Source organism: Lissotriton vulgaris, chromosome 3_1 (genome assembly GCF_964263255.1).
Source record: "Lissotriton vulgaris chromosome 3_1, aLisVul1.2, whole genome shotgun sequence".
NCBI lineage: Eukaryota > Metazoa > Chordata > Amphibia > Caudata > Salamandridae > Lissotriton > Lissotriton vulgaris.
Window position 1 is genome coordinate 1,089,522,471 of NC_141689.1, and position 26,658 is coordinate 1,089,549,128.

At 47.9% G+C, this 26,658-nt stretch overlaps 1 protein-coding gene across 19 annotated transcripts in view; it reads left to right on the forward strand.

Moving 5' to 3' along the window:
* The window catches only part of LOC147727467 (ankyrin repeat domain-containing protein 17-like), a 1,323,072-nt gene that overhangs the window by 932,959 nt on the left and 363,455 nt on the right, over positions 1–26,658 (forward strand). For all 19 annotated transcript variants that reach the window (XM_086961534.1, XM_086961542.1, XM_086961537.1 and 16 more), the window contains one exon: positions 26,018–26,189. In XM_086961534.1, coding sequence (XP_086817660.1) covers positions 26,018–26,189 — 172 coding nt within the window. The remainder of the gene's footprint in view (positions 1–26,017; positions 26,190–26,658) is intronic.

Sequence of the window (26,658 nt, forward strand, 5' to 3'; positions counted from 1 at the left end):
GTACAGTGTAAAGTGCTTGAGCTCTCTGTGTATGTGTGGTGAGTGACCTGCCCTCCCATAGGAATGAATGGGGAATATGTATGCCATGGTAGTTCCTGATGTGTGGGGAGTGCAGGGTCGAGTTTGATATGTACGAACTCGTGAGATTGAATGCTGCAAAATGATATATGCGGCATGACTGTGTCTAGTGTAGAAGTGCCACTTTTAGAAGTTGGCATATTTGTGTAATTTTGTCTGGCGTGTGATTGGCTGGTGAGCCTGGTCCAGGAGTGCCTGGGCCTGCTTGTGGATTGACTCTCTGGTTTGAGGGTGACAGGGGCTGGTGAGCCCCAGGAGGTTGTCTGAGTCAGCCCGTGGATGAAAGGCTGCATCTGCTGCCAGGGAAGTGGGAGGAGATGGCACCTGGGAGTGACTAGGGCTGTGCCTGCCTGACCACAATGCTGGCTCCACCTCCTGCTGGGCGACTGTCACCTCTGTCTCTGACACTGAAGAGAGTTCCCTATAACCAGTTCTAGCTGGTTCTCACACTGCCTGCACAAAGACTTCAAAGACTGTTCTCTGTATAAGAAGGGGCTGTGTCCCCTTCCAATTTGTTCTTGTTGCTAACTTGAATCCTACCAGAGGCGTGCTGCTGCTTGGGCCCAGGGGAATCCCTGGGTCCTGCCCAGCCCCTTGATACCTGCTGGACTTGTCCTGGACCCCTGGTGGACTTGTCCTGGACCCCTGAAGGGCTTTTTGCTGGACCTTTGTTGCCCTAGCGCTGGGAGCGCTTCTTGGGGGTCTGCCTGATGTCACAGCGCTTGGGAGCGCTTTATTCATGCTTCTAACGCTTGGGGAGCGCTGATTTATTGCCCTTCGCGCTTTGGAGCGCTTTATTCCCCACTAGCGCTGAGGAAGCTCTTTATGACCATAGCCGGTGCCGGCCGCTATATTTTTTTTACTTCTCACGAGGGAGCCAACCCCTCGAAATCACCGCCGCCAGCCCGGAGTTTGCCTCGAGTCACAGGAAGACAGGCAAGTTCAGGGAAGACGTGGGCGGGGCCTGTTTGAGGCAACTTCCGCTTCCCCCTTCCCTGGGGAAATCTTTTGTTGCCGGTCTCCCATGCTATGGAGGGAGACCGGAGATGTGCCCGAGGGTAGCGGAGGCCGGCGTGAGCTTTCGCGGGGCTCCCATGTGGACGGGAGAGCCCCACAGTGATGTGGCGGCTGTAGAGGCAGGCGGGGCTCCGGTGTCGTGGAGAGCCCCGCGCCGCCTAAGAGTCCCGCAGCCCGGAGAGGAGCAGAGCAAATGATTCCCCCGAGGAAGCAGCCCGGTGAGTATCCCGGGCTGGGGGTGCTCTGAGCGATTGCGAGGGCCCACGAGGAGGGCCACGCTATGTTTAGAGCCCCATGTGCTTCAGAGCGCCAGTGCGCTCCACCAATGGGGCATTCTCCTTGTGAGCCCACGAGAGGCTCCAGTGATGGGGGCACTTATTATTGCTTTCAGAGCCTGGTGGCGCCCGGGGCACCTCTGGGCATAGTGTCGATGCCTGTCCCCTCCGGAGCCAGTGGAGTTTGAGTGCCAGTTCGTTGTTTTACGAGCCCAGAGAGGCTCGTGGCCGCCCTTGCATTATTTGGAGCCCAGTAAGGCTCTTGAGGGCATTTTATGAGTAGAGCCCAGAGAGGCTCAGCTGACCCATTTGTTTAAGAGCCTGTGTGGCTTCAACGTTTGTGGACACGAGTGTCTTCAGAGCCTGTGTGGCTCAGCAGTTGGCGCAGATTTATTCTAGGGGCTAGTGACCGCCCCGGGCGCAGTTTTTTTTGTTGATTCACAGCTGCCCAGCAATTAGTGGGCAGCTGCACCGTTTAGGTCTTGTGTGGTTCCCAGGTGCCCAGCAAGTAGTGGGCACCTGCAACGTTTAGGTTTTGCGCCGTTGAAGCACCCCTGACTGGCGCTGCATGGCAGCGCGCCCTGACATTCTGGACACAGGGCTCTGTAGGCCCTTTATGGGATGGGGGCTGGTATGTAAGTTTTGCGCAATGTGATTACCTGCTATGTTTAGGATGGTAATTGCCTACTGTGTGTTTTTGCGCTATTGAGTTGGGTTGGGGCACCTCTGAATGTTTTTAATGCATCATGTGTCTTTCTTTCCCTGCGCTGCACCTCTGAATGTTTTAGGCATCATGTGTCTTCTTGCGCTGCACCTCTGAATGTATTTTATTGCATCATGTGCTTTGTTCTGAACACCGCTGAATGTGTAGGTGTATGCATCATGTGTTTCCCTTGTCTTACACCTCTGAATGTTTTTAGGCATCATGTGTTTTCCTTTATTACTCCTCTGAATGTGTTTCATGCATCATGGGTAATGTGTTCTTGTTTATACCCCTAGGCGCTGTGTGATACTTAGGTAGTTGTTCTTTTTAGTACAGGTGGTCCTAGTGAGGTCCTGGTTCCTGTTACCAGTGGTTACTGGTTGTGTGCCATAGTTGCTAATTTGTGCTACTATGATTTTTATTCTTTATTATGTTTTTATTCTAAAAGTGCCGTTTCTGATTCTGACAGTGGTCCATGTGGCCCTGTCCTGTACATAATCCCTTGTGAATATTGCCCGTGCCAGTTGGCACCATGTATTTTGTGTGATTCTATCTGATGTGTTTTTACAATACAAAAGTTATTTTATAATAACCTTGAGTGGAGTTCCTTTTGTGGTGTGCCTAGTATGTTGTTGCTGTTGTGTGCTGGCGCAAATGCTTTACACATTGCCTCCGAGTTTAGCCTTACTGCTCGTGCCAAGCTACCTGGGAGTGAGCAGGGGTTATCTTGGCGTGAGACTCCCTTGCCCTGACTAGAATGGTGGTTTCTGCCTGGCTTTGGCGTCAGCCTTAGCCTACCAGAAATAGCCAGTTCTAACAGGCAAGAAATGCAGCGACAGGCACCAGACCCGGACAACATCTTCGATGACGACCAAGAACTACAAGAGGCGCCGGACTCGGACCTAGAGATCGTCACCGTAGAGGACTACTCGGACGACGAGATACCACCGGGGCAAATCGTGAGTACCCTGCCCCCGACACCATCTACTCCAATAACAACGGCTCCGGTCAAGGCATCGCCAAAAGCACTTAGCCAAGATCATAAAAAAGTTTTGATTGCCCCGCCATCCGGCTCGGCTCTGAAACCGAAACCTTCGGAAACCCCAGGGCCCAGTAACATCGTCCCGAAGAAGGTTCCAGAGCCAAAGAAGGTCGCCGACCCGAAGGGCGTCAATCCGAAAGCGGCCGTACAGCCAAAGAGCGTTGAGCCGAAAAAGACTGTCGACCCCAAGAAGGCCGCACAGCCCAAAATTGTCGACCCAAAACCGGTTGTCGACCCGAACAAGGCCACATAACCCAAGGGCGCCGAACCAAAGAAGGTCACCGACACAAACAAGCCTTCGGCACCGAAAAACGTCGACCCAACAAAAGGCGCCGTACCGAAGCACGCGTCAAAACCAGAACGTCTTCTCGGAAAGAAAACACCAGATCCGAAGACACCAGTCGATCCAAAAAAGACAATCGACTACGGAAAGGACGCTCAGCCTAAAAAACAAGACACTCCAGTCGATCCCAACAAAAACATCGACTCGGGAGACAACACTCCTCCGAAGAAGCCTACTGAGCACAAAAAACGCGTCGACCCGAAAGACAGTCGACCCGAAAAAAGGGCCTGAGTCGGGTTCCTAAACCTAAAGTCGTCTACAAACCAAAGCCTAAGACTCAACCCAGGACTGTTGAGGAAGAACTCTTCCACCCAGATCCCCCTGACGACCAAGCAAAACATTTTATTAACCCACAGACTGGTAAAGTTACCATCCTCCATAGGAAAAAGAGGCCTTTGGACTTTGAACCTCAGTCCCCATTCCACTAAAGAAAAAGGACTTTGGAACTTCTCCTTCTAGACCCTTCATTCCTTTTCAACCTATCATACCTACTCCTCCTTTCAATCCTTCTATTCCTTACTCATCCACTCATCACGGGGTCGACAAGGGTAACCCGGGGATGAGCCACAGCCTCAATATGACTTCCCACAGGACACTGAACCACAGGAAATATGGGAAGAGCCAACTGACCCTTACAACACCCATCCCATCCCTGACCTGTCCTCTTATCCTACTAAACCGTCTCCTACTGACGACACCGTAGTTTTTAATCCGCTCATAGACTGGGCTACACAGTTCCACAACGTGGATATGCATAACGACCCCGTTGAAGAAGACTTCTTGTTTGACACCTTCCCTACATCAGAAAAAAGTTTCAAAACACTTCCCATATTAAAGGGATTTCTAAAACATGCACCTGACATATTTAAGGACACAGCCAGGGCAGCCCCTACAGACCCTACTTACATCACAGGGCAGTTACCACTTGATTCACTGGTAGTGGCCAACGCACGTAAAAGGGCCAACTCCCAAACTACCGAGGAGGCACCTCCCCCAGACAAAGAGTAAAAAATACTAGAGGCATCGGGGAAAAGAGTAGCAGCAGAAGCCTTAAACTCATGGAGGATAGCTAATACACAAGCTCTACTGGCTTGGTACGACAGGGCGCATTACGGTCAGCTTGAGACCCTAATGCAACACCTACCTGAGCCCTTCAAAGCACAAGCACAAGCGCAAGATCTCATACGGGAGGGAAAATTCATAACAAACGCCTCCATCAAATGCGCGCTTGACGCAGCAGACTTCAGCTAGGTCAATCAACACTAGCGTTCTACTCCGCAGACATGCATGGCTGCATATTTCTGGTTTTAATAATGAGGTACAGTCCACTTGATAAATTACTCCGAAACTTTCAACACAGCAGCTGAAGTGAGTGGACCATTAGTTTTTACCTGTGACCTGTGACAATGAAGAGCGCTCCAGTAGTACAAAACCAATAGCTCCAACTTTCCTACAGCGAGACCTATTGGCAACGTGGAGATGAATGAAACGCCACCACATATACTGTTTGTTGCACGCAGTACTCCATGTTGATTTCTGCTAGGCAGCCTACTTGAAAAGCGCACATCAATACAAATATATGTTCAATAATCGTGATGCTGCGTGGAGATGAATGAAATGCCACCACATATACTGTTTGTTGCACGCAGTACTCCATGTTGATTTCTGCTAGGCAGCCTATTGTGGGTGGGGGATAGCCTTCAACTCTGAAGAATCCCTTGTGCCCGCTTTGAAGTGGAGTGGGGGGTTTTATGACCCTTCCCTCCATCTGCCGAGACGTGAGCAGCATATGGCGGCCCGTCGGAAACAGATGCTTGGATTACTAACCTGGATTGTTGCTAACCTTCACTGGGGCCAGAGTTGGCTTTGGTCTAATCATTTTGTCAGGGTGTTATCGGCTCAGTCACCGGCAACAGAACTGCGATCTTATTACGCATTTCATGTGCATTCTGCAGCGCCAGGCGTGTTTGCAGATCAAAGCACGTATGCAATCTTTTTTTATACATTTACATTTTTAAATAATTACACAGTAAATGGAACAAGTCAGGAATGAAAACGAGGGCATGCAAGATAAGGACTGCTGTGCCAGTACCCCAGGGAATTACTCTTGGTCGGGATCCCCTGTAAGCAACCCCTGCTAGAGAGGGGTCCCATCGGAGAAGATTCGGTTTAGATTTTAAATTAGGAAAGGCGTGCCCTGGGCCCAAATGTCCTCTGTAACAAACGTGCACATCCGACAAAGGCCCGTCAGGGATCTGAAGGCAAAATTGTGACGAAGCAGAAAGCGCGCGACGGTTTCTGATTACATCACGGGTATGGAGTCCCGGCAGGGTCACCAGAACCCGCATGGTGGTATCGCTTCCTCGTAATGAGTCTGTTGGTCTGCAACGGGAGATCTGTCACATCCTAAACCAGCGCCCCGGGCCCCTCGGTCGATCCCCCAGGCGTGTGCTTTGCTGCCAGTTGCTGAAAAGCAAATGTAGGTCAAAAGTTTTCAATTGACTTGTTTTGTAGAGTTATGGTGCTTCCCCATCTGCGCTCACCAATATGTTACACGTGGTCTACACAATGAATACAGTGTGTTGTGGAGCTGCATTGTATGGTGCTTGTCTTCGGTGACTCCAGCTTCCTTCGTGATTTACTGTCTCTGCTGCCTGGCCTCGGATGAGAAAAGGAGGGAAGAGAGACAGGAAGGAGCGCAGTGTGCGTGTGTGGGAGAGCATACTGGAAAGAGAAAGACAAAACACAGGGGAAAAGAAATAGAGAATGGGGTGAGGAGTGCTGCTACGGCCTGGTGGAAGCTGGCTGAGGAGGGGGAGGAGAAATGAAAGTAAGGCTGTGTTTGCGGGGAGAGAGAGGGGAGGTGCTGGTGTGGGAGGAGTGCGTTCAAAGCACGTATGCAATCTTTTTTTTATACATTTACATTTTTAACTAATTACACAGTAAATGTAACAAGTCAGGAATGGAAACGAGGGCATGCAAGATAAGGACTGCTGTGCCAGTACCCCAGGGAATTACTCTTGGTCGGGATCCCCTGTAAGCAACCCCTGCTAGAGAGGGGTCCCATCGGAGAAGATTCGGTTTAGATTTTAAATTAGGAAAGGCGTGCCCTGGGCCCAAATGTCCTCTGTAACAAACGTGCACATCCGACAAAGGCCCGTCAGGGATCTGAAGGGAAAATTGTGACAAAGCAGAAAGCGCGCGACGGTTTCTGATTACATCACAGGTATAGAGTCCCGGCAGGGTCACCAGAACCCGCATGGTGGTATCGCTTCCTCGTAATGAGTCTGTTGGTCTGCAACAGGAGATCTGTCACATCCTAAACCAGCGCCCCGGGCCCCTCGGTCGATCCCCCTGGCGTGTGCTTTGCTGCCATTTGCTGAAAAGCAAATGTAGGTAAAAAGTTTTCAATTGACATGTTTTGTAGAGTTATGGTGCTTCCTGCGCGAAGTAGTCTATGCATGCACTGAGAAACTCGAGGTATATCCTTGCGCATCCTTGTAACTATGGATGGATGTGCAAGTTGGGATTTATTTTCACAATTATTTAGTGGAGTTTCATATTTCACAACCTGTAAATAATCGCAGGTGCTTACTCATGAAGAGGGGACAGTGGACGTTCAGTGCCTGTGTCCAGCACTTACGCAGATCCCCTGATTATGCACTAATATTCAGTTACTGCTAGGAGTGATTCCCCCATCTGCTCTCACCAATATGTTACACGTGGTCTACACAATGAATACAGTGTGTTGTGGAGCTGCATTGTATGGTGCTTGTCTTCGAGCTTCCTTCGTGATTTACTGTCTCTGCTGCCTGGCCTCGGATGAGAAAAGGAGGGAAGAGAGACTGGAAGGAGCGCAGTGTGCATGTGTGGGAGAGCATACTGGAAAGAGAAAGGCAAAACACAGGGGAAAAGAAATAGAGAATGGGTTGAGGAGTGCTTCTACGGCCTGGGGGAAGCTGGCTGGGGAGGGGGAGGTGAAATGAAAGTAAGGCTGTGTTTGCGAGGAGAGAGAGGGGAGGTGCTGGAGCTGGGGAACAGAGTTTATGGCCCAAAAGCGCGTGCCTGTGGCCACATGAACTTAAAGAAAACCGCAGGAACGAAGCCCTTGGTTTGACGAGGATTTTCAAGACATGAATTCCCGTTCCGCTCAATGCGCTTGCGCGCATTGATAGGTCGCAAGACCTAAAAAAAGCTTTCACTACGGAAATTAGGTCCAAACTATAACTACCTACTGCCGACCGCCAGTAGGTAATATATGTGTGTGTGTGTGTGTGTGTGTGTGTGTGTGTGTGTGTGTGTGTGTGTGTATATATATATATATATATATATATATATATATTCACAGAAAAAAACATAGGTTTCAGGGACAATATAGTTAGTTGGACATTTCACTTGTACAAAACCATAGAAATTCCGCTGTTAGTTCAGGTAACTAGAACTTGCACCCCCGCAATGCACTGCTGATGACATCATGGTCAGTGACATCACTGATTACATCATCCAGTGACTGTGTGTTTGTATATTCAGTGAATTTCTAAGGTTTTTTAAATGCTAATTTCTATCTATAACGTCCCTGAAACCTATGCTTTTTTCAGTGAATTTCTAAGGTTTTATAAATTCTAATTTCTAACTATAAAATCCCTATTAAGTCCCCTTGAATCCTGAAGGTCCCTGGTGGCCAAGTAGCCCACCAGGTACCTCCAGTAAGCGCTCAGAGCTGCATTGCCCGACTTGTTTCGTGCACATATTGCACTTCCTCATGGGCAGAGTCCACAAGCCCATTGGGGCAGGTCCATTTAGTATATTAAAGCGATCCATTCGTTGTGCGTGTGCTTGTGGACTCTGCCCATGGGGAAGTGCAATCTGTGCACGGAACGCGTCCGGCTCAATTGAACAGGTGTTGTGTGCTGATCGTCAAGCTGTTGCTTTCACAATAAAACACTGAATTTTACCCCCCTATGTGTGGCTTCTTCGAGAGGACACCTCTGTTTGTTTGGAATTAAATATGGCCAGTCCTGCCGTTAAGGAAGCCCCGCTGCATGAGAAGCAGACCTTGCTGATGCCAGCTGGCATGAAGGCAGTTTGTTTGATAGGAGGGGCGCTGTGCAAGTTTTACAGGGCAGCTTGGAATTTTCAGGACATATCATTTACCCACTGGGCGTTGCATTATGTCTTACATGGGAACCGCACATATGACACACTTAACGATGACTTCAGAGCACTACAAGGACCAGCAGGCAGCAGTACCATCCACGCCCATTTGAGGGAGTCCATTTAGTATATTAGAGTGCTCCTTTCGTTGTGCATGTGGACTCTGCCCATGAGAAAGTGCAATCTGTGCACAAAACCTGTTGGGCTCAAGAGAACAGGTGCTGTGTGCTGATCTTCAAGCTGTTGCTTTCACAATAAAAGCGCAGAAATTTACCCCATGTGTGTGGCTTCCAGGGCTGTCATCAGTTATGTCACTGACCATGTCATGAATGATGTAATACGTGACATCAGCAGCGGATTGCGAGCGCGCGAGTTATAGTTAACAGAACTAAGTATAACAGAGGAATTTCAGTGGTTTTGTACGAGTGAAAAGTCCACCTAACAGCCCTGAAACCTATGTTTTTTTCAGTGAATTTCGAAGGTTTTTTAAATGATAATTTTTAAATGTAATAATAGTTATATGTATTTTTTTATACTGATTTTCTAGTTTTTTAACTGTTTATTTTTACAAATTTTATTTTTAAAATTAAATTATATATTTTTAATATAAATGGAAATAAAAATGTTTTTTTAAATATTGACACTGAAATATTGTCTTTTTGTTGAATGTATTATTGCAGAACTTTAAGTGTGTTGGTTAGTTAGGGGACTGCATGCATCGTGGATAGGGCTTTGAAGCAGTCCATGTGCTAAGGCCTGGCTCACTGCATGAGTACTTGGGTACTGACTGAATGATTAGAGTACTGCAAGGAGAGTGCCTGGTGAATTTATAATTGTTTGAGTTTTGGTGCAGTTTGTACAATTTTTACAGATGGGTACTGGTGGTAACTGACTCTGACTAACAAGTCCTAGAGCCAGTGCTATGCTAAAAGACACTTAGAATACATTTAAGACCTACATACACTAGGGAACTCTATGCTTTGGGGTACCCCTGTGATTAGAATGACCACCTCTGTAAGCCCCTAGTACGTAATAGGGCAGGGGATTAAAACTACCTCTTAAAACGCACCACAGGGCGCCTTTGCACACTGGTGAAAGGAGGGGGGGAGGGGATGAGCTGACGTGTGCTAAAACGCCCTGTGGCCATTTTAATTTGGAGGATGAAGTCCCCTTGAATCCTGAGTATCCCTTGGGTCCCTTACTTTCTCTCATTTACGGTCAGATTTCGGTTTTGTCTTGTATACCTTGCGGTCAAATATCCTAACTGGATACTGCTTTCGGAGATTTACATAGCTTGGACTGTACTTCATTTTGACCTATTGGGCCAAGTGTGGTCTTAAGTGCTTGCTGTTGGCAATGTTTATTTTTCCATAGTTTCCTTTTAGGCTGTTGGTAGTTAACAGCCTCTCAGGATACTGTTGGGCAGTCAGCATAATCTTAATTCTAAGTCACCCACGGTGTGTTATTGAAGGGGTGATGTTCCTTTTTTATGCTGTATTTGTATATTCTGTTGTGTAGATATCTTGGGCTACTTTTCTAGTTCCATTTTATCTATATATGTATATGGTGTCTACATAGGGGAAATGTTTCTGTGTTGTGCATATTTAGATATAGCTCAGCTATATGCAATAAGGCAGGATATGTATTCTTTTTTTGCCAATCATACTATGAGTTTGATTCTCTCTTCACTGTAAGATTATCTGTGAATGTAGGTCATACCTTGTAGATATGTGTCTCTATATATGTATGGATCTATATATGTACGTAGAGCACAGACTGTACAGATTTGGGCACTTTCTGATCATGAAAGATACATAGATTTATAATTGCCATCTTTCCATCTCTAGGGGTTCTATGTGTTATGGGTCCTTTGTAGTGATCTTTTTATCTAATGATGTTTTCTTCAAAGATAGACTCGAACCTGCATTCATTTTTAGGTCTCGTAGCGAAAACACAGCGCGTCAGCGCTGTGTCTCGCCAGAGATCTTTTGTTGCCGACTCTGCTTCCCAGGAGACAATGCCGGCCGCGCCCATCACCTTGGAGGCGATTTGAAACTGGAACGCGCGCTGTGGCCAGGCGCGGTCTCCTGGGAAGCTCAAGCACCACACACGCATGCGCATACACACAGACACACACACAAGCGCCCACGCACGCACATGCATACAAAGACACCCCCCCCCTCACACACATGCGCGCGCGCACACACACACACACACAAGTGCACCGAGGCCCCCCCTCCGCCGTCACCGTTGCACACATACATACATACACACACATACATACACACACGAGCATACACACACACACACACACACACACACACACACACACACACACACACACACACACGTGCACCATGCCCCCCCAGCCTTTTGGAACTTACCTGGCCAATGTCGGGGACTCTGCTCTCAGCACGCGGCGCCCAACCTCCTGCTGGCGCGGCCCCGGGGCTCTACACCGCTCACAGGAGCCCCGGGCCGCGAGACGCATTGACTCCGCCTGCCTCCTCTTCCGGTCTGGACGTGGCTCCGCCCCCGTCACAGGCGACCGTGCCTGACTTCCGGGGCGGCCGCGGCGGGATTCCGGGGGCATTTTAATTGCAGCCTCCTGTAGTAGGGGTTGGTCTGGCCATTGTCAGCTATTGGAACAAGCATGACCTCTAAATGTGGCTTCTGTGCACTGGGCTTGGTTTCTCAAGTTATCCGAACAATTCCAGCTTCTCGCACAGAATAGGATCGGGAGCGGTGCAGACAGAGAGGGATGACACGGACAGCAGTAAAACCCGTTTTGTAACCTGTTCTACCCTTAACCTCCATTTCTAAACCTGAAACTCTTATCTCTTTGGCAAAATTCTTATCATTTATACAACACTTTTCTGTGTCAATATTGTTGCTTTGTTTATTTTTCATTTCTTAATCCACCACCTGAAATTGTGCTTCACCACCCAGTGGTGTACCAGCATATGAGCAGCACTTTCTCCTATTTGCTAGTCAGAAACACCAGCAGGCTGCAAGCTTTATTGCACATGGGTGTGATTCTATTTTTAGTATTACAGCCAAACTTACAGCAAGCAAGACATGTTTAAATGTAGTCCCATTTCCATGTCTACACCAAGAGACCTCCACAAATACCAAAGACCTCAAAATTTGCACTAAATGCCAGATGTCCAACTCTTCAGACCGTGGGAGCCATATTTGTCTGAGAGAAGTCTGATACACAGGGTGAGACATGGTGGATGAAGGGACAGCAAGTAAAGTAATTTAATAAGATGTAGATTTAAACTGCCATGAAAGGTTACATGATGTCAAGGCTATTTCACAGAGTAAAAGCCAAAGAACAGCATAGCAGAAAAAACCGAAAAATGCAAACATAATTAAACAAATAGAAAATGGGGCTTCTCACATATGCACACATATTTCTTGAGAAGTATTTATTTGACAAATAAAAAGAAAAATCAGTGCTCCATGCTTTGGTAGACCCATCAACTTATTTAACAGGGGTGGGGAAATCATATCGCCCGACGCCCGAGCCATGTTGATTTTTACCTCGGGCAAGAAGATTTAATGTCTAATTTGTCCGATGGACAAGTAGACATTAAATCGCGTACATAAAATACAGGCTTTGTGCACTTTGAGACTCACAACCAATCAGAAAGGCCGAATATGCTATTAAGGCCTCTGATTGGCTAGCAGTCCATGACTGGCTGTAGCCCGTGATTGGCTGGGGGACGGAAGCGGCAGTCTCAACATGCGGCAGTCTCAGAAATCTGGTGTCTCGCTTTCTCAATTTCAATGGGTTGGACGTGCAGAACCACGAGGAAGCGGTTTCCATTTCAACACGAGGGTAGCACAAATAGCTCGTTGCTGGGGCACGACCTGTAGAACGAGGTGAGAAGAAAGTGTGACATTAATGTTACCAGCTTAATGCAAAGTGAACTTGCGGCGTCAGGGTCGTAGGAATACAGTTCACTGTATCCTCTCTGCTCGCAAAGGGAAAATGAAATGCAAACATCCTGCTGAGAGCTCAACTGAGAGCAGTCAAAATAACACGGCATTACGCTAGTGCCCATTTCAGATTCCACTTGAGAAAACCGAGCGTGCTAACTTGGGGTTTGGAGCGAACTGTTCTTTAAGTGGAGCTCAGCTATGCAACTATGCATATTATATTAAATTTGCCATTAAAGAATTGTACTGGGTCGTAAACATTTAACATTACCGCGCTCAGTATCTCAGCATCACCACACGTTAGCATTAGAGGAAATGAGCAACATGTTTGTTTTACCTCGTATTGTCTGTGACAGCTTGTGGAATTTAAAACTGTTGGGACGGATAGGCAATTTGTATTCATTTCCTTTAGGGACAGAAGTTGCAAACCGTTAACCGGCACAGTACCTTTATCAAAGCAATCTACTTTTTGCCGGTATGAGAATTGACCTTGTGACAGTGAGCCTCTGTATGCTGTTATATAATATATATAAAGACGAAGAGATGTTGAAATTCCAGTGTCCCGAATCAGTCACATAGCGCAGACACTCATTCATTGGCGGGCTAATAGAGTGTGCGGCTCACATTGCACACAATGTGACATGAGTTAACACTATCTGTCTCATTCTCTCTCCCTCGCCTTATTTTTCTCTCGCACGCCAACATTGCATGCTCTCTTTCCTGCTATTTTTCTGAACCATGTGCCTGTGTAACCACATTTTGAAATAACTGGCTCGTGAGGATCGTGAATGCTGCATTCAGCCACATGCTGCAAGCGCCTAAGCCCTGTCTCTTCCTCCTCAAAGCCCCCTCTTAAGATGATTCTCGCAGCTCATTGCTTGCAGTTTAACTGGTTGACTTGTATGGATCAAACCACATCAGTCCAATCGACGACGCCTGGCACCCTCCCCATTTTGCACATTACATGTTGCGTGTTCGGAGGACCGCATTGTCTGCTTTCTTCCAGTAGACCACAAAGAAAAGGATTTCCAACTAGTGCTCTAATGTAATTTGTGATAATTGGGTGTTTCAACAAGCACTGAAAATTGGGCAATTCCCCTAACACTCATCTGGCACAGAATATCCTGCATGTGGGCTGCACGGGAGGCAAGCAGGGTTTGCAAGAGACACCCCAGCACTCTGTAGGAGCAGTCCATGAGCTCCCAGTCACGAGACAGCGGGCAGCAGCTGAACTCCGTTACTTTATCATAGTTAAATGTACTCCCTTCAGTCTTGGAACCCGCACACCTTGGTTATATTCTGGTTTTAGAGGGGTGTAATTCTGCTCTAAAATGATTCTCTCTCTCCCTGTTGCTCAGACTGTGTGTCATAAAAAAAGTGAAAAATATCAAAACGAACTGCACGAGTGCACAACCTAGTAATTCCTCTCTACTAGTCCTTTCCCACACTCCATGCACACCAATCGGTTCTTGCTAAAGCACCTCAAGTTAGGGTGTTCCTGCTGTTATAAAAATGTTCTCTGTAATCCCCCCGTTGCTCCAGGGAGTTAGACTGTATCAACTACTACACATGCAGTAAAGATACCAACGACTCCATGCTTCCTTGCACTAATACACGCACACATGCAGTCTATTGTTCATTTTCTCCCCCTCTCCCCCTTGCCCTCTCCTCTCTCCCTCCCCTTTTCCTTTTACCCCTCTCCCTCTCCAACAGGTTAATCAGCCCTTCAAACTAGCATACTGGCTTTGGAGCCTGAGACAGGCACATTGTAAACAGATCACGGAAGAAAAGACTCTGCCTGCTCATCTAACTCACTAGGATCGGAGCTGGGGAACTGCAGGTGTCTCTATAGTCTATGTGGTAGCAGGCACAAAAGCCCACCAAACTACCATACTTGTATCTATCTATGGAACGCAGGTTACAAACTGATCACTGCAGCAGACCTTTGACCTCATTGGCTGTCCAATCGGGAATGGAGGCTGTAATCAGTAAGCATCACCGTAGCCTGTGATGTGATCAGATTTTCTCGAGCTCTATTTAGGCATAGAGCCATCAATGCTTGGGTACGTTAGAAGTACAGAATAATGTTTAGACTGTTGCCCTCACCCCTATTGCCACCCCTGAAGCTCATGCCAAGCCCAAAACCCCACTCGATGCCTGCACTCTCCCATCCGTATTATTTTTTATTCTGACTAAAAAAAATTTTCAGGGGATCTCGGGGTCATAACTCTTCATAGTCACTGGTTCAGTGTCACCACTAGGTGGCATCATAGCCTCCAGGACAGGCACCTGCGGATACAGAGCTGTTTCATTGCCCCTTCCACTTCCGGTGGCCAGAACCCACCTTCAGCAGAGACCCATTTGCATCTCTCAGCCTCCACCTCAATCATAGCCACTCAAAGGCTTGCCCGGTTCTTTTCACAGTTTGATGTTGCCTCTGGTGGAGTTCAGTGGCCTGCAGGATGGATGCCTGTGGCTAGCATCAGAAGTCTGCAGCGAAACTTGCACAGCCACCTGTGAAAGACCTTAAAAAGTTAGAAAATATTTTGAGTTTTTTAGCCACTGCTTTGACCCCGTCCCCAGATTCACTAACCCTGCTTCCCCCGTTTCGTGCAGCATCACAGTTCCTATCCATTTTTTAATGCAATTCAACCACTGAGCAGACAGCACCTTTTCCAGCCTCGCAAACTGTTCCTGCTACCACCCCTGCACTCTCACTGCCCTGTGAATACAGTATTCAGGACTTGCTGCCATGGGGTTTGGAGGGCAGGACAGGAGAAGAGGTAGGGCCAGGGCCTCCTGTCACAGACTCCAGAGCGGGTGAAGGGAGGAAAGAGTCCCCTATTACGAAGAGAGTCGAATGGGGCTGCCCCACCATTTTACCAACCACCATCCCTATGCCCTTCACACAAAGACCACACACATACCCACCCCGCTCCTGCCTCCACTGTTACAGCCAGAGCTGCCGACTTTGAACCTTGGGTACCAGGTTTGAGTCTCAGCATTACTAAACATTCTGTGATTCTGGGCAGGTCACGTAATCTGTTCTGGCCTAAAAATAAAAAATACATTAACCTGATCTTGTGTATTGTAACTGGTGCTCATGAGAAGCACTCCAATACCTTTGGGTCATGATGGCGCTATATAAACAATCAGCAAAAAATAAACGCTCACATGACAAGCACGGTGCTTTCCTTTCACAGACGAAGCAGACTCTGAAGCTTTCACTTTTTAAATGTGAAAGGAAAGAATCCTGCATCTTGAACTCAGACTCTACCACCATCAGTGCAAGAGGTGCATGGAAAGTACCTCGGTGTTTAGGCCTGTGTCCTGGCTTGATAATATAAGTTGCATTTGTAAAGCACACATTTACCCAGAGGGGTAATTTTGTGCTGAATAATAGATGTTTATTGTTACCCAACTCAATGGTACTAATTATATCGACGTCAGAAGGATGAAAGGCTAAGTGGTCCCTGTGGGATGTGAACCTGTGACCATGAGGTCAAACCCAGTGCCGTACAATAGATGCATTTGTCCACTAATCCACCACACCTGATATGTCACTAGAGAAAATACATTTTGTGGTGCTTTTGGGTGTTTGCTCAGCTATTATTGGATTTCTAAATTCGCTGCAGAATAAACAAACTTCATTCGCCAGATAGCATTTGACTTTCCAAGAGGCCAGAACAGTGTTTCCAACTCTACTGTGACTGAGCCTAGGCGTCATTGCCAGGTGTGACATAAAATGCTGAGTAGTTGCAGTTATTCACTAGCCCCCCATCTCAATGATGCTCTGCTCTCCACTTCTAGATTTACTGTCATTTCAACGTAACACTTCTTCCGTTTGCTTTGAGACTAGTGCTTCTTTTCCAGCTTTGTGAGCGTGAAGATTTCACAGCTGCTACATGTCCTACATATCTGAGGCAGACAAACTTGAACATAAGTTGCTACGCTGCACCTCTTCATGTTATGGTAGCTTACTCTGCTGCTGCCTACTATATGCATGAGAGAACCCTGTACTGCTACTGCCAGTGCTGAATATGCTTTTTGTGTGGGAGAAGAATGTGGAGATGTTAGCAGTGAGTGCACAATAATATAAACACACCACACAGAAGTGTAAAAGGAGGGATTGATTTAACTGCCCATTACTGCCTATTGCGTATTTGTGGATACTGCCTCAGGGAACCACAGCACATCTGCTAGGTGATTTTGCTGCCCCACGAACCATTCATAAGCTCTGCCAAGAAGGGCAGTTATTCCCATCCATAAGTTTCAGAGCATAACATTTGAGTATTTTTGAAGCTGGACAGCTATGAGTTGGCCCTATGATGAAGAACACCCTTCTGTCCTACAGCTTCATATTTCGACAGTCTGGTCTGTGCCAAAAACACTTCAAGAAATGTAGTCCATTACCAGTCTGCACTTTTTCTCAACTCATGAAAATGTGTTACATGCACACTAGTTGATAATTGGTTGCAGTGCGCACTGACACATCTGCACGCATGCTGTACAACCATAATTGGATTTGCATTTGAAATATGTATTGCTCAGTATGTTGCACTGATTCTAGTGCAGATTCTCTGTGCAGACCTACCATAGTAATTTATGGAGTAGGCAGGGCAAGCAGTTACCTTCCCAGGACAAGTAGATTTATGTAAGATTTTGTCCCCTGGCCAAGTAGATTTTTGAAAAATTTCCACACCCCTGTATTTAATCATTTTGAAGGCCTCACATTGCCTTTCCGTAGCTGTGATCATGCAAGATTGCATTTTCTGTAACAATATATCCGTCTTTTAGTTTTCTACAGACGAGCTGAAGCAGGTTCATTTGAGTTGTAAAATCCCGTTATGTTTTTATCTACCTTCAATTGCTGTCCACCTAGGTTGCGCTTTTTAAATCCAGTTCTATTTCATTTGATAATACTATATAAAAATAATAAACACTATTCTTTACAATCCTTTTGAACTCCTGGACTAGTGCCTCAGTGCTGGAGGTGGGTGTCTTGCGCCAGTGCTAAAGCCTCCTTTGGTTTTAGTGACACATGCCAGTCTGCCAAAAGTGTCTTCTCATTAATGTGGGGACCACTGCTTTCGTTGGCAATGATTTTCTACCTTTCTCTCCAGTAGTTTATTTCTTGTGCAGCATTGACTGCAATTGATTCCTCCTTTTAGTATGGACGTCTTGTCTTTTCTTACACTTTTGGCCGCCACCCGTGATTAGGCACAGACACTTGAATACTACGACACCCTTTGGTCAGTGTCTGATATACCTGCTCGTCACGAAAACAGATTTCACATAAGCCACACTGCATATGCACTTTATATCCATCCACACTAGCATCTTCTTTGTAGATCTATTATTTTTATTTTCCAATTTAAAAAATATTAATTTATTTTTTATAAATCATGCTTAGCATCAAAGGGTTTTATATATATTTTACCCTGTGTTTTTTTTTAAAGTATCAAGCAGAAGTCTCTTTTATATGGCTTGTAAAAAAGGAAAACAATTTTAAATGTTGCTGGCCTGATGTTTGGAAATGAAACAGAAGTGCAGTGCTTCGGTTAATGTGGTGGACGTTCTGGGAAAAGCAAGGCACTTGCAAAACATGTTCATGATGTAACTTCCGCTTTGTTCCACTTGAAAGGGAATAACCTCCAACACATGTCTTTGTTGACGTCATGATTGATCCTCTGTGAAGCCCACACTCTAGAGCTACTATTCTGCTTGGCAGGACTCCAGAGCCTTTTCAAACACATCCCTCCTGCCTCACAATATCTTCGCAAGACTTCATAACTCTGCATAGTCTCTGGGGCCTTCGGTTGTATAAATAAAGACCCTGTTATTGCCTGAGCATTACAAATGCTATAGGTGTCACATTTGCGAAAGTTATAACTATTGGCATTGTAAATGACAAAGCTATTATTTTAGCTATTTTCAAAACCAACACATAAATTTAAAAAAATGTCATTTACAAGACAAATAGCTCAAACTTTCCTAATACGAGACCTATTGCATTGCAAATGCTTGTTGTACTTGGTCTGGTCTTCCTGACTTAATGATAAATGCGTTTATTCATCTAGGCTTTAATGTAGCTGGTCCTGGAAGGTCTCTTTTCTGGATTTCTTGGGACAGGTTCTTTTTAATACTGGCTTTCTAGTCCATAGGCTCATTTCATCCCTATAGAGGTCATGTACTACTGTTCTATTATTTACTGTTGTCTTCTGAGAGTATAATTCATCTGCCCTGGGGGGATGATTTCTTTCTGTCTGCAGGGTTGCTTTATTCTCATTGCCTGTGGTCCTTGCCACAGTTTTTATAAGGATCTCATGCTCTTTTTCATCTAATCCCTATGCATGACTGGTTGGGTTTCTTTGAGAAAGTGTGCAGGATCTGAAAGACACGTTAGTGATAGATTCCTTACCTTGGAATATCCCCAGGCGTCAGTCTGGATCCGGAAAGTTTATTTGCCCCTGCGCGTTGCTAGGTGGCGTTGTGCGGCTCCGCTTCCGTAGCTGGCGTCGTAAGCGCCGAGAGGACGTCACAGAGACTACTTAGACGAAACCCATGCACGCTGACGTCAGTTCTTTCTTTTTCCGCGCCAGCAAGCGCAGATCCGGTTAGAGCGTGTACCTTAGTCACTTTTTGACTAACTTTTTTGAGACTTTTGTCTCTACTTCCTTTGAGTCTTTGACTCCTGGTGCCATGTAGGAATACCTGGGTTTAAATCATGCGGGGCCTGTCGCCGTATGATGTTGGTGGCCTACCCCCACGGTGTCTGTCTCTACTGTCTGGACAGCAACCCTGACTCCCGGTCATGTTCCGACTGTCTGGCCATGGCTCCGAAGGCTTTGCTGAAGCGGTCCCGAAAGCTGCTGGAGCCCGGCAGTCGTCTCCGTGCTGTTCGAGGTCCAGGTCGCTTGATGGACCGACCGCAGAGCCATCATAATCACTCCTCTGGGTCAACGTCTTCCACCTAAGAATCGGGTAAGAGACGTCACAAGAAAAAGTCGAACAAGCGCGTACGCTCTCCGACGTCCCCCCGTCGGTCTCCGGATGCCGACCAGCGGGCCAGTGGTCCTTCTCCTGCGAATCAGTTGGAGCCTGGGAATCCCGCGGCCTACCCACCCTATCCGGGTCCGTCGGCGACTCCGGCCCAGGTGCAAGAGTTTCTTGCTGCCATGGACCACCTTTTCAGGCCAAGGGCTCCTGCCGTCGCGCCTCTGGGCCCCACGGTGCCTATTGAGGGCCCTTGCTTACCACCGGCTCCGTCGGCTGCCTGGCACCGCAAGGTCCTCCGCTGGCAGCTCCGGCCTCTGCGGCTCCGTTTCCGGCACTGCAATGGGTTCCGTTCGTCCCACCTCCACCTATGCCTGATTTTCTGTGCAATTTTACTCCAGCTTGGGACCCTAATTGGGACATGGAGCCGACCGGCGCCATTCCCTGCACCGTTGGAGTATTTATTTTCCCCTTACCTCCCCCGCCGCTGCCGCCTGTGCCTCGGCCCGGTGAGGAGGGGGATGACTGGGGGGGGGTCAGAGGACCCTCTTCCACGGCAGTGTGAGTCCGAACATGAGTGGGCAGAGGACTCTGAGGATGCAGGTGGCCTTGACCTCTCCTCTGAACCTGGATTCGTGTCTCCTCCCACTGTCATGGAGGAATTCACCACATATACTGTGGAGCTCCGTAGAGCAGCTGAGGCTCTTGACCTTGACCTGCCTACTGTTACCCTCAAAACGAACCTCCTTACTGAAGTGCTTCAGCCGGCGGCAAGTTCTATGGAACCTCTGCTTCCGTTCAATGAGGCCTTGGCGGATGTTTTGATGGGCACCTAGTCTAGACCAACCACAGTGTTTCCTGTGGATAAAAACGTGGCCCGGCGTCATCGCCCGGCACCTGGTAACCTTGCCTTTTTAACAAATCATCCGACCCTGGAGAGCCTGGTCATTCAGGCCTCCACTTTCCAAAGTGCATTCCCTACCGCTCCGCCGGATAAGGAATCGAATAAACTGGAGCAGTTTGGCAAGAAGTTGTTTTCCTCTGCCAGCCTGGTGCTGCGGTCAGTCAACACCAATGCCTCTTGCCCCGCTACTCTCACACTGTGTGGGACACTGTAGCACACTGTGGCGCAAGCTCTGCCCCAGTGCCCAGAGAAGGTTCGGGCTGTACTTTCCCAAGCTGTTGCGGAGGGGAAAGATGCTGCAAAGTTCGCCATTCTGTGTGGGCTGGACACCCCGGATTCTTTGGGGAGAACCATCTCCACGATGGTAGCCTTGCGACGCCATGCCTGGCTGCGGTCCGCAGGGTTTTCAGGGGATGTCCAGAGTGCTCTTGTTGACATGCCTTTTGATGGTACTTGCCTGTTTGGCGATAAGGCAGACAGTGCGCTGGAGCGTTTCAAGGACTCTTGGGCTACAGCCAAGTCCTTGGGTCTCTCCACCACACGCCCGGCCACGTCTACCTATCATTCCTTTAGTGGACACGGAAGGGGGCGCCCCTACACGTTCGTTCAGCCAGAAGCCTGCGCAGAACCAATTTCAGCGCGGGCACAGGGGGCCAGCGTGCGGGTCAGTGCACCTCTGCTCCCACAGTATCCGCCTCAAAGCCTTCCTAGTCCAAGCTTTGGGGTGCACCCCACTCCGGTGGGAGGCAGGATTCAAAATCACCTCCCCCACTGGCGCTCTGTCACTTCAGACAAGTGGGTGCTGCAAATCCTCCGAAGGGGCTACTCCCTCCCCTTCAAGTGTCTACCCCACCAGCCATGCCTCCTCAGTTCCATCGCATGTCGGGGGATCACTTTGCACTTCCCCAACAGGAAGTCGCGGCCCTCTTGGCCAAGGGTGCCATCGAACATGTTCCTGGGCCAGAAGTAGGACGTTATTTCCACTACTTTCTGGTCCCCAAAAAGGAGAAAGGGGGCAAGGGCCCCATCTTGGACCTCAGGAGCGTCAATCGCTTCCTCCGGAAGGAGAAGTTCAAGATGCTGACTCTGGCTCAGGTCTTGGCTGTCCTAGATCCTGGAGACTGGATGGTAGCGTTGGACTTGCAGGACTCATATGTTCACATCCTCGTCCTGCTGGCCCACTGGCGTTACCTGTGGTTCACGGTAGGCCAGGAGCATTTTCAGTATGCCATACGCCCCTTCGGTCTTACCAGCGCCCCTCGGGTGTTCACGAAAGTGATGGCAGTGGTCGCAGCTCATCTGCGCAGGTCAGGGGGGTCAGCCTTCCCTACCTCGACGACTGGTTGTTAAAGGCAGACTCGCCCCAGGCTGTCGTCACCCACCTTCAGACTACGGCTGACCTCCTGCATTTGCTGGGGTTCTCCATCAATGTGCCGAAGTCGCACCCGAGTCCCTCTCCGAAGCTCCCCTTCCTCCCCTTCATCGGACCGGTTCTGGATTCGATGCAGTTTCGGGTTTATCCTCCCGAGCTGCGAGTCTGGGATATTCAGGCTATGATTCCGATCTTTCAGCCTCTATTCTGGGTTTCAGTCAGGATGACCCTGCGGTTCCTAGGCCAGATGGCCTCCTGCATCCTGCTGGTGCAACATGCCAGATGGCATATGCGGGCTCTGCAGTGGGACCTGATGTTACAGTGGGCTCAGCATCAGGGCAACATGTCCAGATCTCAAAGGGCACTGCACGACAATTGCAGTGGTGGCTCACGAATCGCGATTCGGTCAATGGCCGATCCCTCTCCCTTCTCCAACCAGACACACAGTGGTGACGGGTGCGTCCCTCCTGGGTGGGGCGGCCACTGGGAGAGGCAGAAATCAGAGGCCTCTGGTCTCCGGGGGAGTCCCGGCTCCATATCAACCTTTTGGAGCTTCGGGCGATATGTCTGGCACTGAAGGCATTCCTTACCTCTATCCGGGGAAGTGTAGTGCAGGTGTTCACAGACAACACCACCGCCGTGTGGTATTGCAACAAACAGGGCGAGGTGGGGTCGTGGACCCTATGTCAGGAAGCTTTGCGCCTCTGGACATGACTGGAACATCAAGGCATTACCTTGGTGGGTCAACACGTGGTAGGTTCTCTGAACGCCAGGGTGGACAAACACAGCCGCTGGTGCTTGATGGATAACGAATGGCGTCTTAACTCGGACATGGCGCAAGTTCTCTTTCTGAAGTGGGGAGAGCCTTGGTTGGATATATTCGCCACCGAAGAGACCGCACAATGTCATCAGTTCTGCATGTTGGAATTTCCAAGGCGGCACTCGCTCTGTGCCGCTTTTCGACGCAAGTGGAGTTGTGGTCTGTTGTACACCTTTCTGCCTATACCCCTTCTGCCAAGAGTGCTGAAGAAGATTCGGGGCGACCGGGCCCAAGTCATCCTAGTGGCTCCGGATTGGGCACGAAGATATTGGTATGCCGAGCAACTCAGCATGGCGATCGATCCCCCGATCCGACTGCCACTTCGGGAGGATCGTCTGTCGCAGCAGCAGGGGACAGTCCCCCACTCAAACCTGTCCAGCCTCCACCTCCACGCGTAGAGATTGAGTGGCGACAGTTGATAGCCTTCGATCTTCCTCCCTAACTCTGTGATGTAATTCTGGCAGTCAGGCGTCCCTCCACTAAGACGGTATAAGCCTGCAGGTGGAACAAATTTGTGGCTGTGGATTCCCCTTTCTGCCCCTCTTTCTGAGGTCCTTCTGTTCCTATTATCCTTGGCCCAGCAGGGCGCTGCTCTGGGCACTATCAAAGGTTATCTTTTGGCCACCTCCACCTTTCTAAGGCTTCCAGATCAGCCTTCTCTTTTTATGTCCCCGGTTGTAAACCGTTTCCTGAAAGGCCTTACACACACATTTCCTCCTGTGCCTTTCATAATGCCTCAATTGGACTTAAATCTTGTCTTAACATATCTGATGTGCGCTCCCGTTAAGCCCCTTCATAACTGTCCTTTACATCTTCTCATTCTAAAGACTGCTTTCCTGGTAGCTATCGCCTCTGCCAGAAGAGTGAGTGAACTCCAGGCTCTTTCTTCTAAACATCCTTTTTTTTTCTGTTCATCCGGACAAGGTGGTTTTAAGGACCTGTCCTTCTTTCTTGCCAAAGGTTGTCACACCCTTCCACATCAGGCAGACCATTACTTTGCCCACCTTCTTTCCGCATCCTTCAAAAGAGGAGGAGAGGCTCCACCGTCTGGACCCAAAACGTGCACTTTCGTATTATCTGAAGCGCACACAACAGTTCCGGGTGGATGACCAGCTCTTTCTTGGCTACGTGGGTGCCAAAAAAGGTCCGGCCATGCACAAACGAACCATCTCTCAGTGGGTCGTTCTGTGCATCAAAGCATGTTACTCGTTGGCTAAGAAGGAGCCTCTTGTGGGGCTGCGTGCCCATTCTACCAGGGCAACGGCAGTCACTACTGCCTTGGGCCGCTGCGTTCCCTTGCAGGACATTTGTCAGGCAGCTACGTGGGCCTCACTGCACACGTTTACCAAGCATTATTGCCTTGACAGTCAAGTTCAGAGAGACTGCTTCTTTGGCCGTTCTGTTCTCTGTGACTTTCTGGTGTAATCTTGTTTGCAGACCCACCACCGGGTTGGTATTGCTGGGGTATCTATACTAAGGTAAGGAATCGATCACTAACTTGTCTCTATCAGATGCACAAGTTAGTACTTGTGTAACGATATATCTGTAAGAGACATTAGTTAGTGACAGATTCCTTACCACCCCACCCATCCTCCCCGTTCTGCAAACTGATTTCTAGGGTTAAGGTCATCCCTTTCAGGGCCCTAGTTTCATGGCACCAGTGGTCAGTTTCTTGCATGGCTCTGCGTTCCTGGCGCGGAAATTTGTGTACAGAACTGACATCGGCGCGCATGGGTGGCGCCTAAGTAGTCTCTGTGACATCATCTCAGCGCTTACGACGCCAGCGACAGTCGCGGAGCCACACATCGCCACCTAGCGCCGCGCAGTGGTACTGCTGACGAAAAACTTTCGGGATCCAGTCTGATGCCTGGGGATATTCCAAGGTAAGGAATCTATCACTAACTAATGTCTCTTACAGATAAAACGTTACACAAGTAGTAACTTGTGCATTAGTTCGTCAACCCCCCCCCCCCACCCTTCGGGTGGGATGAACAGGTTACTTATCTTTGGTAACACATTGTCTAGTGGAGACATAGTCTATCCCCAGATTCCTTAACATCCTAACCATCCTCCCCTCACTGCGAACGACTTATGTTGTATGGGTTATACCCTTTTTCAGCACTGATTTTTTACACCACTAACCCTATTTCATGTAGTGGTATGATTCAACAAACAATTTGGTCTTACCTCATGGATCATGACTTTCCTAGCTATTGTTTCAAAGAACATTGAACTTTTTGGGCTCAATTTCCTCAGCCAGTTTCTATAGTGACTCCACCTTATAACCGAGAATGTTTCACAGAAGAATCTGACGTTGGCGCACCGGGGGCAAATTACATGACTCCACTGACCTCACAACCGGAGTCAAACTCATCACGGACTCTTAGACCGCTGTCCCCAGCGTGCAGAGGTACTGCTGAAAAATTTCCAAATCCAGTCTGACTCCTGGGGAGAAATCAAACTTTAAGGAATCTGTGGCTAGACTGTGTCTCTACTAGATATTGCGTTACCAAAGGTAAGTAACTTGCTCGCTAAAGCTTATAGGTTTCTACCTGTTCGGCCTAAAGCTCACTTTACCCACAAGATAGGAGCTTCTATTGCATTTTTAAGTAACATTCCAATTGCTGATATTTGTAAAGCAGCAACGTGGTCCAGTCCACACATTCACAAAACATTGTGTAGGTGTATTTGCTCACCAACAAGCCAATGTTGTCCAAGCTGTACTAAAAACTCTTTTTCAAACAACTGCAACTCCCACAGGTTAACCACTGCCTAGGGAGAGGGACTTCTTAATAGTTTGTGCAAGGTATGTGTATCTGCAGCACACATGCTTCAAACAGGTTGTTACCCTGTGAGCATTTGTTCTTGGCATGTCGTGCAGTAGTTTCTTGTGCGACCTCCCTCCTCCCCAGAACCCTATGTAGGTTGCAGTTTACATACTTTATTTCCCATTACTTGCATGGACATCTCATTACTGATACATTCCACAACACCATTCTCGCCTATCTGCGACAAAACAATCTGGCAAGGGATTCGATGACCATGTGCAGTATTACCAAGAGGACGAGTTACACAACCTTGTGACTCGAAGAAAACTTCTTGGAACAAAAACAACTTAAAATCATCCGAGCCCAACACTAGATGGGGCACTTATGCACTGCATGTGAATCTACAGCACTACATACCAAGGAAGAAGCTTACAGGGTAAGTAATATAATCCATATGATGGAGTTTGCACACTGAAGCATTAAAGCTTTCAGCTACATAATTAAGTCATTGTTAAAATAAAAAATGAATCTTTGAGTATTTTTCTTGTAGTTTTAAGGTATGTTTAATGTTTAACACTGCAAGTGATTTCTTGCCTTCAGCTTAGGGAAGAAAGCAGACGCCTTGCTTTAGCTGCTAAAAGAGAGAAAAGAAAGGAGAAACGACGAAAGAAAAAGGAGGAGCAAAGAAGAAAGCTGGAAGAAATTGAAGCGAAAAATAAAGAAAATTTTGCACTGCAAGCAGCCATAGAAAGAGAAAAGCAAAAGCTTGAAGGTTAGTATGTGTGTACGTTAATGTATCTACATTTTGCTGTAGGTAATACTTTGTAAACCCTAGGAAAGACGTACTGCAGACATTCTTACTGTGATTTTGAGTTGCCATTTTAATTTCAAAATTGCTTTGCTTGCATTTTTTTATGGCAATGAGAAACCTTTGCTGAAAAGAAATTGTATTATTGTGATATTTATCATAGGTAATGGCCGCTTGCTGATATATATTCTAGTTATATTGGGTTTGATAATCTCTGACTCGTACAGCAAACTTTCGCAGTTGAACTAAGCATTATGTCAGCTTTTGGTGGGTCAAAGATACAGAGCAGGGGTCTTACTTATCCGAGCCAAGGTTGCCTCCCCTGGTGCTTTAGAGCGGTTTCAACTTATCCGGATTCAGGCTGGAGATATCTGGAAGAAACAGGTTAGTATTAGATTCCTTACCTTAGAATATCCCCAGGCGTCAGACTGGA